The sequence below is a fragment of the Oncorhynchus mykiss genome, chromosome 12 (assembly GCF_013265735.2).
Source record: "Oncorhynchus mykiss isolate Arlee chromosome 12, USDA_OmykA_1.1, whole genome shotgun sequence".
NCBI lineage: Eukaryota > Metazoa > Chordata > Actinopteri > Salmoniformes > Salmonidae > Oncorhynchus > Oncorhynchus mykiss.
This window is the reverse complement of record NC_048576.1, coordinates 81511833-81529048: the sequence shown is the minus strand read 5'-3', so window position 1 is coordinate 81529048 and position 17216 is coordinate 81511833. Positions and strand designations below refer to the sequence as shown.

At 42.2% G+C, this 17216-nt stretch overlaps 1 protein-coding gene across 27 annotated transcripts in view; it reads right to left on the bottom strand.

Annotated features, from left to right (window-relative positions):
• The window catches only part of mybpc2a (myosin binding protein Ca), a 57524-nt gene that overhangs the window by 11825 nt on the left and 28483 nt on the right, over window positions 1-17216 (bottom strand). For 9 of the 27 annotated variants that reach the window (XM_036938685.1, XM_036938688.1, XM_036938692.1 and 6 more), the window contains 17 exons: window positions 14984-15004; window positions 13562-13582; window positions 13200-13214; window positions 11904-11978; window positions 11601-11749; window positions 11330-11447; window positions 11042-11090; window positions 3895-3951; window positions 3640-3812; window positions 3289-3421; window positions 2902-3026; window positions 1581-1686; window positions 1267-1427; window positions 963-1128; window positions 571-677; window positions 413-442; window positions 152-291 (listed from right to left, as the gene is read on the bottom strand). In XM_036938685.1, the coding sequence (XP_036794580.1) occupies window positions 152-291; window positions 413-442; window positions 571-677; window positions 963-1128; window positions 1267-1427; window positions 1581-1686; window positions 2902-3026; window positions 3289-3421; window positions 3640-3812; window positions 3895-3951; window positions 11042-11090; window positions 11330-11447; window positions 11601-11749; window positions 11904-11978; window positions 13200-13214; window positions 13562-13582; window positions 14984-15004 (1646 nt within the window). The remainder of the gene's footprint in view (window positions 1-151; window positions 292-412; window positions 443-570; window positions 678-962; window positions 1129-1266; window positions 1428-1580; window positions 1687-2901; window positions 3027-3288; window positions 3422-3639; window positions 3813-3894; window positions 3952-11041; window positions 11091-11329; window positions 11448-11600; window positions 11750-11903; window positions 11979-13199; window positions 13215-13561; window positions 13583-14983; window positions 15005-17216) is intronic. The other 18 variants (XM_036938693.1, XM_036938697.1, XM_036938696.1 and 15 more) reach the window with 4 other exon arrangements.

The window sequence follows — 17216 nt, the reverse complement described above, 5'->3', positions numbered from 1 at the left end:
ACACAGTCTGGTGATTCAGCTACTGGGTGTAACCTGGATGGCCTAATGGTTGATTAATGTGAGTGACACCCTGCCTTCCTTAGAGAGGCATGCTGGGGCAGGGGTTTGATGTGTGTGTGAGGAGGATGTAACAGAAAGACTAGATCCTCACAGTGTCTCCTTTCATCCAGCACACAGTGGGGACAGGCTCTCCTGTGATCTCCACATCAAGGCGGAGCTTGTTGCCAGCCACCACAACAATGGTGTTCTTGCTGCCCGTGCTACTGGTGTCCAGGTGGATTTTGGGAGGGTCTGTGAGGAGCGGAGGAATGTCAGAAAGGGACAGGGGGTCCTGGGTGATTATCACAGTATTAAATACACTGTAATAAATAGGTAATGCCAACAGATGGCAGGTGACAATAGCCACACCTACCTTGGCGTGGAACATATTCGATCTTGATTTCTGAGATTAACAGGGAAAACACATGAATCAGTATCGTTTAAAATGCAGGCTCTGCTTCATTGTACTCAGTAAAACTTAGAGGAGTCTATCTCTCTTTCTTGCTCTCTCTCACTCACTCTCTCACTCACCAATGAAGTTGAGTTTAGCGGAGAGGGAGAGTGCGTATCCTTCAGGGACAAAGGTGTAGTTTCCTTCGTCCTGCGGCTTCACGTCATCAATCGTCAGCTTGTGGATCCTGGAGAACCAAAGGCAACCCAACGTTACCAAAGAGACAACAGACACTTGCAGTGACCCACAATTATGCAAAGCACAGTTACCCTGGCAACATGCTTCATTATGCAATATCAAGTAAAAAGACGCATGGGAAAGCTCCTTCCCTGCATGACCAGTGTTGCTATGGCAAAAATCACCTGCCATAGGTGGGTCTAGCTAGTGAGAATATGTACTGTACTGACAGGTTCAGGCCTGTCTGAAGTTACTGCAACCCCCCCCCCCCCCCCCCAGCAATGTGATGCCATACCTTCCGATGTGTGACATCTTGATGCGGTTGCCGGGTTTGACCTCCACACCGTCCTTGAACCACTTGCCCACCACCTTCTCATCAGACACCTCACACTTGAACATGGCCTGTTCACACGCCTTCACCGACAGGTCAGCTATACTCTGCAGAACCTCCAGCTCCTTGGCTGAGCACCAGGGGTAGAGATGAAGGGAAGGAGAGAGAAAGAGAAAACAGAAAGAGACAGCATTTCAGACTCTTCCAAAAATGAAGTTAATAAAACATTTCCTTATTTAGTGTACTGTATGATATCTGGAAGTGGTACCTTCCACTTCCAGTTCTCCTTTGGATTCTCCCCCATTAGTGTAAACATAGTACATTCCGATGTCCTCTATGGTTGCTTCATTGATGACCAGAGTGTGTTTCTTCCCATCCTTCTTTATCCTGTACTTCCCATCCTTGGTCAGCTCAACTCCATCTTTCATCCTGAGCACGGGTGAGACACACACAGACATAGAAATAGCGTTTAACAGTGGTGATGAGTCACATATACACACAAATGCCACAGCTGTAACAGAGATTGATTGATTTAGTTAGTTAGTCATTTGATTAAAAAGTGTATTAGAATGAGTCCCTCACCATTTGACGTTGGCTCCTTCCTCTGACACCTCACACTCAAACTCCACCTTCTCTCCCACCACTACATGCACATCGTCCAGCAGCTTGGTGATGGTGACCGGGGGCTCTGTGGATAGACACAGCCGTCAACACAACTCATACACCTCATACAAACACCATGGGGAAGTTACACACATACACAATCACACTTACAGGAAAACTCACCAACAAAGACTTGATCACTCAACACCAAAGTAAGCAGAAGAATAAGGAGGAAGAAGTGGAAGAATGATGAAGCTGAAGATTTCATGGCACAGCACTGTATAATGTGCTAACACAAAGACACGAACACCTAACATGTACCAGTCCGCACCAGGATTCGATACCATGTTTCACAACAACACAATGTCCTCCATAGTCTCCGTTAATACTGCTATAGAAACAGAGAACTGAGCTGTTGTGGTACGGGGGAGACGGTACCTCAGGTCTCTGGGAAGGTGACATCGTCATCACAGTGTGAATGCGTGATGCTAAGCTAGCATCCGTTAGCTGCCGTCCTCTACATCCACCTCCCTCTGACCTCCTTTTCCTCAGCAACCTCAGCAGAAGATAGATACCAGAGTTGATGTCTGAGTCACGGCACCACTGTAACATGAACCCGTCCGCCGAGGGCTCCCCTACAGTACCATGCTCACAACAACAACACAACAACGTACTCAGAAGTTTCCGCCAAAAGTGCTATACCGCAAAAGCCCTGGATGTTTTTTTGGGAGGGGGGCAGTACTTCAGGTCTCCAGAAGGTGACTGGACTGTGTGATCGATGCTAAGCTAGCTTCGATCCGCTAAACACACTTACACCTTCTCTCACGTTAGATACATCAACACGTACGGCATTGATATAAACACTGACAGAAGCAATAGGGACGTCTAAATACACACAACAACGTACTGTGGTTGTTGCACTGGAATGGCGTCTGTGTGGGGAAACTTACCCGTTGCTGTACGGTCGGATAAATGCAAAAACAGCATGAAATGAATGGGCACAGAGAGAGAGCAAAGCACGTGATGATTGAGGAGCAAATGCATCTTTGCCCCTCTACCCAAAATCAACAAGACACACAGAACACGCATTAGACACGCTACAAACTGGACAACAAATATAGGACGACAACGTTGTGCAAACTTACTGTTCATAGACATTAATACACAAATACATATAAACATTGAGACATGTACTGCATACACAGTAAATGTTGACAGACATTACACACTCAGACACTGAACTAAGCAGGGAACAACTCCCTCCCCTCAAACACCCTATGTAAAGATGCTGAGTGTTTACCTTTGACAAAGACTTCAGTAAAGCTCTTCTCCTCTCCCACCACACACTCATAGGCTGCATCGTCAGACAGGTTGCTCTTGTTGATGGTGAGTGTCCGTTTGTTGCCCACGCACTCAAACACATACCTGGCATGACAGACAGACAGGGGCAGAGAGAGACACTAGCAGAAAACAGAGAGGACAGACAAAGACACTAGTGACCGAGTGTCGCTCACTCAACTCATTGACAAATGAATGACTCACACGCTCATATAGTCAAATATACTGACACGCGCACACGCACGCGCACACACACACACACGCGCACACACGCACACACGCACACACACACACACACACACACACACACACACACACACACACACACACACACACACATCAGTCTCACTTGGCAGAGGGTTTGATCTCCACTCCGTTCTTCAGCCATTTGACCTGAACGTTGGGGTCATGGAGCTCAACATGCATCTGGGTCCTCTTGCCCTTGTCCACAGAGTAACATTGCTCTAGCTTCTTCAGGAAGGCTGAGGGAGGGAAAGAACCACTGTTATGTCTCCAGCCTTTACACACCAGACACAACAACCAGAATAACCCAAGCAACACTACTCCAGACTACCTCCCTTTCAGAGCCCCTCAGGCATTCACTATAATAAAACATTCCCTGTCCCAAACACTCTCAAGTAGAAATGCCCACAGCTTGCCTACTTCCTCCTCCAGTATCCCCCCCTTTCTCTCCCCTCACCGTCACTCTTCTTGGGTTCCACCTTCTTCATCTTCTTCAGTCTCTTGAGCAAGCCCCTGAGGTCTGTGATGCCATAGTCAAAGGCAATCTTCTCATAGTCACATGGCTTAGCATCCTTCAGGATCTCCCACACATCCACTTCCTCTTTGGGCTCGTCCCTCGCCTTTTTTTCCCTGAAAGAGAGGGGGAGAGGAGATTGATTGTGTGTGTGAGAGTATGTGTGATTGCTCATAATGGAGTTAACTCCACTCCTACCTTTTTTTGAGGAGGGCACTGAAGTCCAGGTCACCTGCATCCTCTCCTGCATCTCCCCTGGGGACAAGAAAGGTTACGAGTGGGAGAATTAGGTTTCCTACAGTGTTAGGTCAGGTTAGAGGAGTCGGTCATTTCAAACATAACATACAGTATACTGTACATACAAATATACTTGTTGTATATTAAGGTTTCACATAATATCAATCAACAATGAATAGCTGTGCTATTTCAATGCTATAGTAGTGAATCATTGTTAGTTTACAAAAAATATGGAAGTGAACGAATGGTACTGGACATACAGTAGATGGTACTACACTGTACCCTGCTAAGACGAACACACACACACACACACAAACATCCACACCCACATTCACTTTCCCTGACATCAACGATACAGTATTGATATAAAAGTTATAACAGGTTGGAATTCTCATATACTGTACACACAAATATACAGACAGTACACTGTGGTTGCACAGTATCGCACAGTGTCTGTAGCCATGTCTTACCCTTTTTTGGCGCCTTTTATGCCTCTGATAACACAAAACAGGATGGTAATGAGTGAGCATATAGAGCATAGCATAAGGCGCATACTGACACTTTGCCCGCCTAAATTCAATGGGACATAAAAACAGCATACTAGTGTACACACACACACACACACACACACACACACACACACACACACAAACATTCAGTATTGACCTCTATTTGTTACTGTATGTAACGCAAACACAGATACACTGTACTTGTACAAGGCTGTACATTGACACATATATGCAAGGTAAATACTGTGTAAATGTACACGCACAGGTACTGCTGATACACACCCACACAGAGCTTTTCTTACACTCACATAAAGATCCACACATATGACACCTCATGATTGCATCTCTAATGTATGTAATCCATGGGAAATATACACTAGTTCCACTTGAGGCCTTGTCAATGGGCCAGACATAGCCTCACATGACAAAGAACACATGAGGGGAAGCACGGGCTATTTCACATCTGAACACACACAGTGGACAGATGAAGAATTACAAAGGTGGGAATATGGAAGCACACGGAAGGGAATCCCAAATAATAGATTCAGAACACACACAATGGATTCAGGTTCTGGAAGAAGCTTAGGACAAGGCTGCCTTATAACAGAGAGGCAGCAAGGCCAGACATGGAATCGCTGAGGAGGAAGATGGGGGTACACACGGATGAATCGCAATGACTGGATTCTCCATACTTACTGACAGTGGGAGTTGGAATGCAAAGACCACCACATACTGTGGCGCTAACCCATCTAGCAACCTTTGGGGTGTTGAAGGTTTTTTGGCATCTTCAGTTTTCACACTTTAATTCACACTTGTAAAGCATCCATTTTTTTCATATCTTTTCATTCTCTTTTCTTCATACCAAAATTCACAAAATAAACAAAAACACAATCTGAAATAGTCCTTTGCACGTTGTGTTTCCTGTCTTACCCTTGCTTTTTTTGTCTTTTTGTCTGATCAGGAGAGGAAATCATATTTGAAACAGTAACTAGAGTGAACTGACTGGCGGCAGCACTATGCCAACAAACAGGGATTTTCTACAGCTTCACAGTGAGAGACAGAGCTGCTGCACACATGTTGAAACAAGTCTTTGGAGACAGGGAAGAGAAGACACACGAATACAGAGATACAGAGATATACATAGTGAACAGACACAGAAATAGAAACATATGGACACAATGTACAACTGAAACATAAAAACACACAAACAAACATTCAGGTAAGACACAGAGACACACCAGTAAGTCACAGAGACCCATTAGTAAGTCACAGAGACACATTAGTAAGTCACAGAGACACATTATTAAGTCACAGAGACACACCAGTAAGTCACAGAGACACATTAGTAAGTCACAGAGACACATTAGTAAGTCACAGAGACACATTAGTAAGTCAGAGACACATTAGTAAGTCACAGAGACACATTAGTAAGTCACAGAGACACATTAGTAAGTCACAGAGACACATTAGTAAGTAACAGAGACACACCAGTAAGTCACAGAGACACATTAGTAAGTCACAGAGACACACCAGTAAGTCACAGAGACACACCAGTAAGTCACAGAGACACACCAGTAAGTCACAGAGACTCATTAGTAAGACACAGAGACACATTAGTAAGTCACAGAGACACACCAGTAAGTCACAGAGACACATTAGTAAGTCACAGAGACACATTAGTAAGTCACAGAGACACATTAGTAAGTCACAGAGACACATTATTAAGTCACAGAGACACACCAGTAAGTCACAGAGACACACCAGTAAGTCACAGAGACACATTAGTAAGTCACAGAGACACACCAGTAAGTCACAGAGACACACCAGTAAGTCACAGAGACACACCAGTAAGTCACAGAGACACACCAGTAAGTCACAGAGACTCATTAGTAAGACACAGAGACACATTAGTAAGTCACAGAGACACAACAGTAAGTCACAGAGACACATTAGTAAGTCACAGAGACACATTAGTAAGTCACAGAGACACATTAGTAAGTCACAGAGACACACCAGTAAGTCACAGAGACACACCAGTAAGTCACAGAGACACATTAGTAAGTCACAGAGACACACCAGTAAGTCACAGAGACTCATTAGTAAGACACAGAGACACATTAGTAAGTCACAGAGACACACCAGTAAGTCACAGAGACACATTAGTAAGTCACAGAGACACATTAGTAAGTCACAGAGACACATTATTAAGTCACAGAGACACATTAGTAAGTCACAGAGACACATTATTAAGTCACAGAGACACACCAGTAAGTCACAGAGACACACCAGTAAGTCACAGAGACCCATTAGTAAGTCACAGAGACACATTAGTAAGTCACAGAGACACATTAGTAAGTCACAGAGACACATTATTAAGTCACAGAGACACACCAGTAAGTCACAGAGACACATTAGTAAGTCACAGATACACATTAGTAAGTCACAGAGACACACCAGTAAGTCACAGAGACACACCAGTAAGTCACAGAGACACATTAGTAAGTCACAGAGACACACCAGTAAGTCACAGAGACACACCAGTAAGTCACAGAGACACACCAGTAAGTCACAGAGACTCATTAGTAAGACACAGAGACACATTAGTAAGTCACAGAGACACACCAGTAAGTCACAGAGACACATTAGTAAGTCACAGAGACACATTAGTAAGTCACAGAGACACACCAGTAAGTCACAGAGACACATTATTAAGTCACAGAGACACACCAGTAAGTCACAGAGACACACCAGTAAGTCACAGAGACACATTAGTAAGTCACAGAGACACACCAGTAAGTCACAGAGACACACCAGTAAGTCACAGAGACTCATTAGTAAGACACAGAGACACATTAGTAAGTCACAGAGACACACCAGTAAGTCACAGAGACACATTAGTAAGTCACAGAGACACATTAGTAAGTCACAGAGACACATTAGTAAGTCACAGAGACACATTATTAAGTCACAGAGACACATTATTAAGTCACAGAGACACACCAGTAAGTCACAGAGACACACCAGTAAGTCACAGAGACACACCAGTAAGTCACAGAGACTCATTAGTAAGACACAGAGACACATTAGTAAGTCACAGAGACACACCAGTAAGTCACAGAGACACATTAGTAAGTCACAGAGACACATTAGTAAGTCACAGAGACACATTAGTAAGTCACAGAGACACATTATTAAGTCACAGAGACACATTAGTAAGTCACAGAGACACATTATTAAGTCACAGAGACACACCAGTAAGTCACAGAGACACACCAGTAAGTCACAGAGACCCATTAGTAAGTCACAGAGACACATTAGTAAGTCACAGAGACACATTAGTAAGTCACAGAGACACATTATTAAGTCACAGAGACACACCAGTAAGTCACAGAGACACATTAGTAAGTCAAAGATACACATTAGTAAGTCACAGAGACACACCAGTAAGTCACAGAGACACATTAGTAAGTCACAGAGACACATTATTAAGTCACAGAGACACACCAGTAAGTCACAGAGACACACCAGTAAGTCACAGAGACCCATTAGTAAGTCACAGAGACACATTAGTAAGTCACAGAGACACATTAGTAAGTCACAGAGACACATTATTAAGTCACAGAGACACACCAGTAAGTCACAGAGACACATTAGTAAGTCACAGATACACATTATTAAGTCACAGAGACACACCAGTAAGTCACAGAGACACATTAGTAAGTCACAGATACACATTAGTAAGTCACAGAGACACACCAGTAAGTCACAGAGACACACCAGTAAGTCACAGAGACACATTAGTAAGTCACAGAGACACACCAGTAAGTCACAGAGACACACCAGTAAGTCACAGAGACACACCAGTAAGTCACAGAGACTCATTAGTAAGACACAGAGACACATTAGTAAGTCACAGAGACACACCAGTAAGTCACAGAGACACATTAGTAAGTCACAGAGACACATTAGTAAGTCACAGAGACACACCAGTAAGTCACAGAGACACATTATTAAGTCACAGAGACACACCAGTAAGTCACAGAGACACACCAGTAAGTCACAGAGACACATTAGTAAGTCACAGAGACACACCAGTAAGTCACAGAGACACACCAGTAAGTCACAGAGACACACCAGTAAGTCACAGAGACTCATTAGTAAGACACAGAGACACATTAGTAAGTCACAGAGACACACCAGTAAGTCACAGAGACACATTAGTAAGTCACAGAGACACATTAGTAAGTCACAGAGACACATTAGTAAGTCACAGAGACACATTATTAAGTCACAGAGACACATTATTAAGTCACAGAGACACACCAGTAAGTCACAGAGACACACCAGTAAGTCACAGAGACACACCAGTAAGTCACAGAGACTCATTAGTAAGACACAGAGACACATTAGTAAGTCACAGAGACACACCAGTAAGTCACAGAGACACATTAGTAAGTCACAGAGACACATTAGTAAGTCACAGAGACACATTAGTAAGTCACAGAGACACATTATTAAGTCACAGAGACACATTAGTAAGTCACAGAGACACATTATTAAGTCACAGAGACACACCAGTAAGTCACAGAGACACACCAGTAAGTCACAGAGACCCATTAGTAAGTCACAGAGACACATTAGTAAGTCACAGAGACACATTAGTAAGTCACAGAGACACATTATTAAGTCACAGAGACACACCAGTAAGTCACAGAGACACATTAGTAAGTCACAGATACACATTAGTAAGTCACAGAGACACACCAGTAAGTCACAGAGACACATTAGTAAGTCACAGAGACACATTATTAAGTCACAGAGACACACCAGTAAGTCACAGAGACACACCAGTAAGTCACAGAGACCCATTAGTAAGTCACAGAGACACATTAGTAAGTCACAGAGACACATTAGTAAGTCACAGAGACACATTATTAAGTCACAGAGACACACCAGTAAGTCACAGAGACACATTAGTAAGTCACAGATACACATTAATAAGTCACAGAGACACACCAGTAAGTCACAGAGACACATTAGTAAGTCACAGAGACACATTAGTAAGTAACAGAGACACACCAGTAAGTCACAGAGACACACCAGTAAGTCACAGAGACACATTAGTAAGTCACAGAGACACACCAGTAAGTCACAGAGACACACCAGTAAGTCACAGAGACACACCAGTAAGTCACAGAGACACACCAGTAAGTCACAGAGACTCATTAGTAAGACACAGAGACACATTAGTAAGTCACAGAGACACACCAGTAAGTCACAGAGACACATTAGTAAGTCACAGAGACACATTAGTAAGTCACAGAGACACATTAGTAAGTCACAGAGACACATTATTAAGTCACAGAGACACATTAGTAAGTCACAGAGACACATTATTAAGTCACAGAGACACACCAGTAAGTCACAGAGACACACCAGTAAGTCACAGAGACCCATTAGTAAGTCACAGAGACACATTAGTAAGTCACAGAGACACATTAGTAAGTCACAGAGACACATTATTAAGTCACAGAGACACACCAGTAAGTCACAGAGACACATTAGTAAGTCACAGATACACATTAGTAAGTCACAGAGACACACCAGTAAGTTACAGAGACACACCAGTAAGTCACAGAGACACATTAGTAAGTCACAGAGACACACCAGTAAGTCACAGAGACACACCAGTAAGTCACAGAGACACATTAGTAAGTCACAGAGACACACCAGTAAGTCACAGACACACCAGTAAGTCACAGAGACACACCAGTAAGTCACAGAGACACACCAGTAAGTCACAGAGACTCATTAGTAAGACACAGAGACACATTAGTAAGTCACAGAGACACACCAGTAAGTCACAGAGACTCATTAGTAAGACACAGAGACACATTAGTAAGTCACAGAGACACACCAGTAAGTCACAGAGACACATTAGTAAGTCACAGAGACACACCAGTAAGTCACAGAGACACATTAGTAAGTCACAGATACACATTAGTAAGTCACAGAGACACACCAGTAAGTCACAGAGACACACCAGTAAGTCACAGAGACTCATTAGTAAGACACAGAGACACATTAGTAAGTCACAGAGACACACCAGTAAGTCACAGAGACACATTAGTAAGTCACAGAGACACATTAGTAAGTCACAGAGACACATTAGTAAGTCACAGAGACACATTAGTAAGTCACAGAGAAACATCAGTAAGTCACAGAGACACACCAGTAAGTCACAGAGACACACCAGTAAGTCACAGAGACACACCAGTAAGTCACAGAGACACACCAGTAAGTCACAGAGACACACCAGTAAGTCACAGAGACACAAATAGACATGAATGCACAGATAAAGACATAGAAAAGGCAGATGTATAGTACAATGACAGACATACAGTGAAGCTAAAACGCACACAGACAACGTGACTGACACAGATATACCAAAGACACCTACAAACACAGATATGGGAGCCAGATATACTCAGAGTGGGACAAATGCTCGGAGGCAAAGATAGAGAGAATAACCAACATATGTGAGGTGGGAGAGAAAGACATGTTATGTTGAATGGAACCACCCTGACAGTCACACTCACGATCGCTTGAAGGCATCCAGGATGTTGGCGGGCTGCTCCTCTTGTACGGCTGAAACATGACAGAGGGAGGGAACGGTGAGAGGAACACTGGACTAACTGACAGACAGTTGAAAAATCAGGAAGAATATTGGACTGAGTACTGACACTGAAACACATATACACTACCTGCTTTATCATTAAACATTCTGTATCAAATATTGAATGACTTACTGACAAACTCACTGACCACAGGTTAAGTGACAGATACATGACTAAATGGCTGACAATGATGGCCTGGGAGGGACCCACCTTCCACTGTGACTTCAAATGTACAGCTGTCACACTTGTCTTTGGAGGTGGCCTCACAACGGTAGCCACCTGCGTCTCCTTCCACTACTTTGATGATGCTCATCTCATATGTGTAGACCTGGTTGAGATAGGGAGAGAGGAAGACATACACCCTTACAATATATACACGCACACACACAGTACACACACACAAAAGAGTAACACAGATGTACAGTAGACTTTCACTTGTGCAGATTTGAGAGAATGTGAAAACAGTGACACACACACACACCTTGGAGTTCCTGTCATAGGTTTCTTTAAACTGCACGTGCTTGCCAGCCTTGCTGCCCAGGTCCAGCCACTTCCCTTTCAGCCATTTCATGTTGGGCTTCCTCAGCAGGTCAGATGAGTCCACTTTAGCCACAAAGGTGACGTTCTTCCCTGCCACCCACAATTTACATCAGCAATCAGAAATTCTGACCTCTGGATAATGGTGTTTTTAGGGTTCTTATGCATGATCCGTATGTGAGTGTCAATCCAAACTTCAGAGTGCTACAGTATGTCTCAGAGAGGGGCAAGAGGGCAGGGGTCTCACCTTTGATTACTGTAGTGCTCTCTGGCCTCTCTACAAATAGTCCGGTCAGCTCGGACTGTCCCCCTGGGACAGTTTCTAAAAGTAGGGAGAGGTCATAGAGGTCAGGGGTTAGAATAAGGTCATGGATGACTGCTCATCAGACATCATAGACACAACACCATCAGTGAACAGACAAGTAGAGGCAGAAAACCAAACATTAGACCAAAGCACCTTTGTTTATAAATACCATTAATTTATTAATATTTTGTCTACTAGGCAGCAAGATCAAAGGTCAGAGGTAAAGCTAGTCTTTGTTCACCCTGCGACTTTGTTCACCCTGCAACTGCCGGGATGGCAGGGTAGCCTAGTGGTTAGAGCGTTGGACTAGTAACCGGAAGGTTGCAAGTTCAAACCCCCGAGCTGACAAGATACAAATCTGTTGTTCTGCTCCTGAACAGGCAGTTAACCCACTGATCCTAGGCCTTCATTGAAAATAAGAATTTGTTCTTAACTGACTTGCCTAGTTAAATAAAGGTAAAATATATATATATTTTTAAAGGTTGTCTTTTGTTCCTGCTCTTTGTTGCCTTGATGTTCAAACGGACATGTGAGAGTAGGAACACTACAGTGTTTGTTGTTGTAATGAGGTAATGTTGTTGAATGTGACATGCCATCAGGGACAGCTTTTATACAGGACTCACCTGGCATTTTCAATTATGCTTTATAAAACTACACTGCTCATAGTCATAAGGACTACAGTTCCCAACACGTACTGACAGTGTGTATCGACTTCCAAGCGGAGATGATACTGGACTTAAAGTAAGTAGATAGACTTAAGAAATACTAATTGGACATGTTTCTTAACGTGTTTATCCAATTTAAATATAACTTCCTAATTTAATATTAATAAATATCCACATTTAGCAACAGCTTTTCTCAAAGACAGAGAAAAGTGCTGCGGCATGTGTTTCCACTCCCTGAAATGTCTCCATTATTCTAATGTCTTGTATTTAACTGAGGGTCAGTATCCAAGCGTCTAGTCAACACCAGAAGAGGGCCTCTAACAGCAGTAAGGTAGGCCCACCTGGGAATGAACAAGGAACTAAAAACACATCTGAAGACGTGTTTATCCATCCCTTTCCACTAGTCTTCTCCCACTGTGACAAAAGTAAATATAGCTCTTTAATGTTGTGATATTATCAAAGCATGACTGCTCGCTCCTGTTCCTTTGCGTGCTCCCTCCTTTTCAAAAAAAGGATTGCATTGTTTTGTGTCAGCAGATAGACAAATACAAGCTTAAGTATTTGTTTGTCTTACCATCATCGGGCAATTCTGTATCAGGGAGAAAGAGAGAGAGAGAAACACAGCGAGGGAACACATTAGCTGCAGTATCTTTACTGTAATCTGAAGGATGAGCGTTTACTGAGCAGCTATGAAAACCTGACCTGCAGGTGCTCTCTCACACACACTTAATGTCTCTCTCTTCCCTCTCTAACTTGGATGAACATTTCCTTTCTTTTCAAAATGGAGGTAAAAACTAGACGGTTAATGAGTTATTTCCTCACTCGTCAAATTCAAACCAGTTGGTGACACTGTACTCATCATTACTATTATTATTATTGAGAATTTAGGGGAATTATTAGCTGTGCAAATGGAACACAATTTATTTGTTCTCTCACCTTCTGAATCTGACAAGAGCTCTATGGAAAAAGAGAGTTTATAAGCATAGAGAAGCAGGTAAAAAGCCATATCGATTGACCAATCGATTGGGTGAAAAGGTTGTCGAGAGAATGGAACAAGGGTCAAGAATCAAGTGAGGTCATGCATCTCCATAAACTCAGAGTCACACCGCATATGCCCCTCTCTCTGCTTTTATGGGCTCAGTTAATTTGATTGGAATCAAGTGACCCCTGTGCACAGATCCAGGCTCAGTGCTCTAGTGTGATTTAAATCATTTCAGTAAGAATTTGAATAGGTCAAGCTGATCCTGGACCAGCACCCAAGGGACACTTTTCCTTCAGCTCTTTACACCATTTCACTCTCACATTGGAAAGTCGCTGCGGTTTGAAACTGTGAGAGGTTGGGAGTGCAGCGATAAACACCTCAAATGGAACAGCAGAACCGGCAACCATCAAAACCATAACAATTTTTCAGTAAGATCATTTTGGGGGATAATGCGTATTATGGGAAATATTACTGTAGGTAAATATCACTTAATTCATTATTACTGTAACACTTCAGGAACAGATAATACCTTGATATTTCATATCAACATCTTTTGCAATACAGTGATTAATGATAAGGGATATGGTATTGTGCAGGAACAATATTTGAACTAACGCAACAAAACAGCAAAACTTATCATCAACTTATCCTTCTATTAAACCATTACCTTAGTAAGTGCACACATACACACAGGTCACGATATATACCCAGAGTAAATATATACAGTATATATCATTTGGTCATTTGTAATTTAGATTACGTTTTCACTCTGCATCAATTTCAAGTCAACGTCATTTGATGTTTAATACAATTCCTTCACTTGGATGCTTTGGCGAAACCATGATACTGTATCATGTAATGCCTAATCTCAACAGATCAGGGTTTTCCCCAAAACATGAATATCATATTAAGCACTAAAGATCATCTTAAGTTCATTCATAAGCAATAGAAAAATTATGATTTTATGCCATTTTGCCAATATGATCTTTATGTTTTTGGGAAACTCACCGCTGATCTCTAGCAATTAGTATCAGTCGGCGCTGATATCACAACAACTATCTGTCAGACTGATTCTCTGGGTCTAACTCCTCAACAGATGATTCCTAAAGATCTCTACATAAATGATACAGTATCCATAAACCCATCAAATAGGCCTGCAGGATCTTTTCCATTACTGACGGCCATCGCCAGAGCAATCCCAGGATTCAGTAGTCTCCGTTTGTCAGTCCACCGTGACGGACACTCAGGTCACCGACACATCGTGCCGTGACTGAGACTGACAGACATGCACGTTAACCAGGTGATTGACAGGAAGCAGGGAAGCATACGAACACACAAACACAGAGGAGGAGTTGTGTATTGTTTCCTTTCCTTACCATCTCTGCACTCACTTCCCTCTGAATGAAAAGAAACAATTGGTACATAGACATTAGTACTGCGGACAGTGAAGGGTTAAACAACAACCAAATATACTGTCCCTGTGTACGGAGTCTGTGACTGGAGAAAAAAGTTGTGGCTATATGAATATATGAAATACTAGATCATAAAAACAAGACATACAAACATACATAGGCTTACCCATGATGACACTGGCATACATGCTGGTTACTACAAATACACACAAACGCAGAATGCATTGATACATTTGTGCATTCATACAGTCACTGCACTACAATCCTTTTTGTTACAGTACCCTTCCTTGTCTCAGGGTGCCTCACCTCTAATAAAAGAAAGTAAAAGGTTTTATGGTTAAGTATGAGGATAATGCTAATATATACAGTATCAGTCAAAAGTTTGGACACCTACTCATTCAAGGGCTTTTCTTTACTTTTACTATTTTCTAAATTGCAGAATAATAGCAAAGACATCAAAACTATGAAATAGCATATATGGAATAATGTAGTAACCAAAAAAGTTATATATTATATTTCAGATTATTCAAAGTATCCACCCTTTGCCTTGATGACAGCTTTGCACACTCTTGGCATTCTCTCAACCAGCTTCATGAGATTTTTACCTGGAATGCATTTAAATTAACAGGTGTGTCTTGTTAAAAGTTAATTTGTGGAATTTATTTCCTTCCTAATGTGTTTGATCAGTTGTGTTGTGACAAGGTAGAGGTGGTATACAGAATATTTGGTAAAATACCAACTCCATATTATGTCAAGAACAGCTCAAATAAGCAAAGAGAAATGACAGTACATCATTACTTTAAGACATGAAGGTAAGTCAATGCAGAACACGTCAAGAACAGTCGCAAAAACCATCAAGCGCTATGATAAAATTGGCTCTCATGAGGACTTCCACAGGAAAGGAAGACCCAGAGTTAGCTCTGCTGCAGAGGACAGGTTCATTAGAGTTAAATGCACCTCAGATTACAGCCCAAATAAATGCTTCACAGAATTCAAGTAACAGACACATCTCAACATCAACTGTTCAGAGGAGACTGCGTGAATCAGGCCTTCATGGTCAAATTGCTGCAAAGAAACCACTACTAAAGGACAACAATAATAAGAAGAGACTTGCTTGGGCCAAAAAACACGAGCAATGGTCATTAGACTGGCGGAAATCTGTCCTTTGGTCTGATGAGTCCAAATTTTTGGTTCCAACCGCCATGTCTTTGTGAGACGCAGAGTAGGTGAACGGATGATCTCCGCATGTGTGGTTCCCACCATAAAGCATGGAGGAGGTGGTGTGATGGTGTGGGAGTGCTTTAATGGTGACACCGTCTGTGATTTATTTAGAATTCAAGGCACACTTAACCAGCATGGCTACCACAGAATTCTGCAGCGATATGCCATCCCATCTGGTTTGCACTTAGTGGGAATAAAATTTGTTTTTCAACAGGACAATGACCTAAAACACACCTCCAGGCTGTGTAAGGGCTATTTTACCAAGAAGGAGAGTGATGAGTGCTGCATCAGATTTCCTGGCCTCCACAATCACCTGACCTCAACCCAATTGAGATAGTTTGGGATGAGTTGGACCGCAGAGTGAAAGGAAAAGCGGACAAATAGTGCTCACCATATGTGGGAACTCCTTCAAGACTGTTGGAAAATCATTCCTCATGAAGCTGATTGAGAAAATGCCAAGAGTGTGCAAGCTGTCATCAAGGCAAATGGTGGCTACTTTGAAGAATCTAAAATCTAAAATCTATTTTGATTTGCTTAACACTTTTTTGGTTACTACATGATTCCATATGTGTTATTTCATAGTTTTGATGTCTTCACTAATATTCTACAATGTAGAAAATATCTGGTTTGAGTAGGTGTGTCTAAACTTTCACTGGTACTATACAGTATATGCAGAAGCACACACTGAAATACCCACACACACCCACCCAAAAGACACTTCTGCAAATATGTATACAAGATACAAACAAACAAGTAAAAGCTAATATACAGTGCATTCGGAACCTATTCAGACCACTTCACTTTTTCCATTTTTTTTTTTTACCTGAAAGCGTTGTTGTAAAATGGATTAAATATTTTTTTTCAATGGAAACAGGATGCACCTGAGCTCAATACCGAGTCTCATACAAAGGGTCTTAATACTTATGTAAATAAGGAATATGTTTTTTATTTTTAAGAAATTTGCTAACAATTTCTA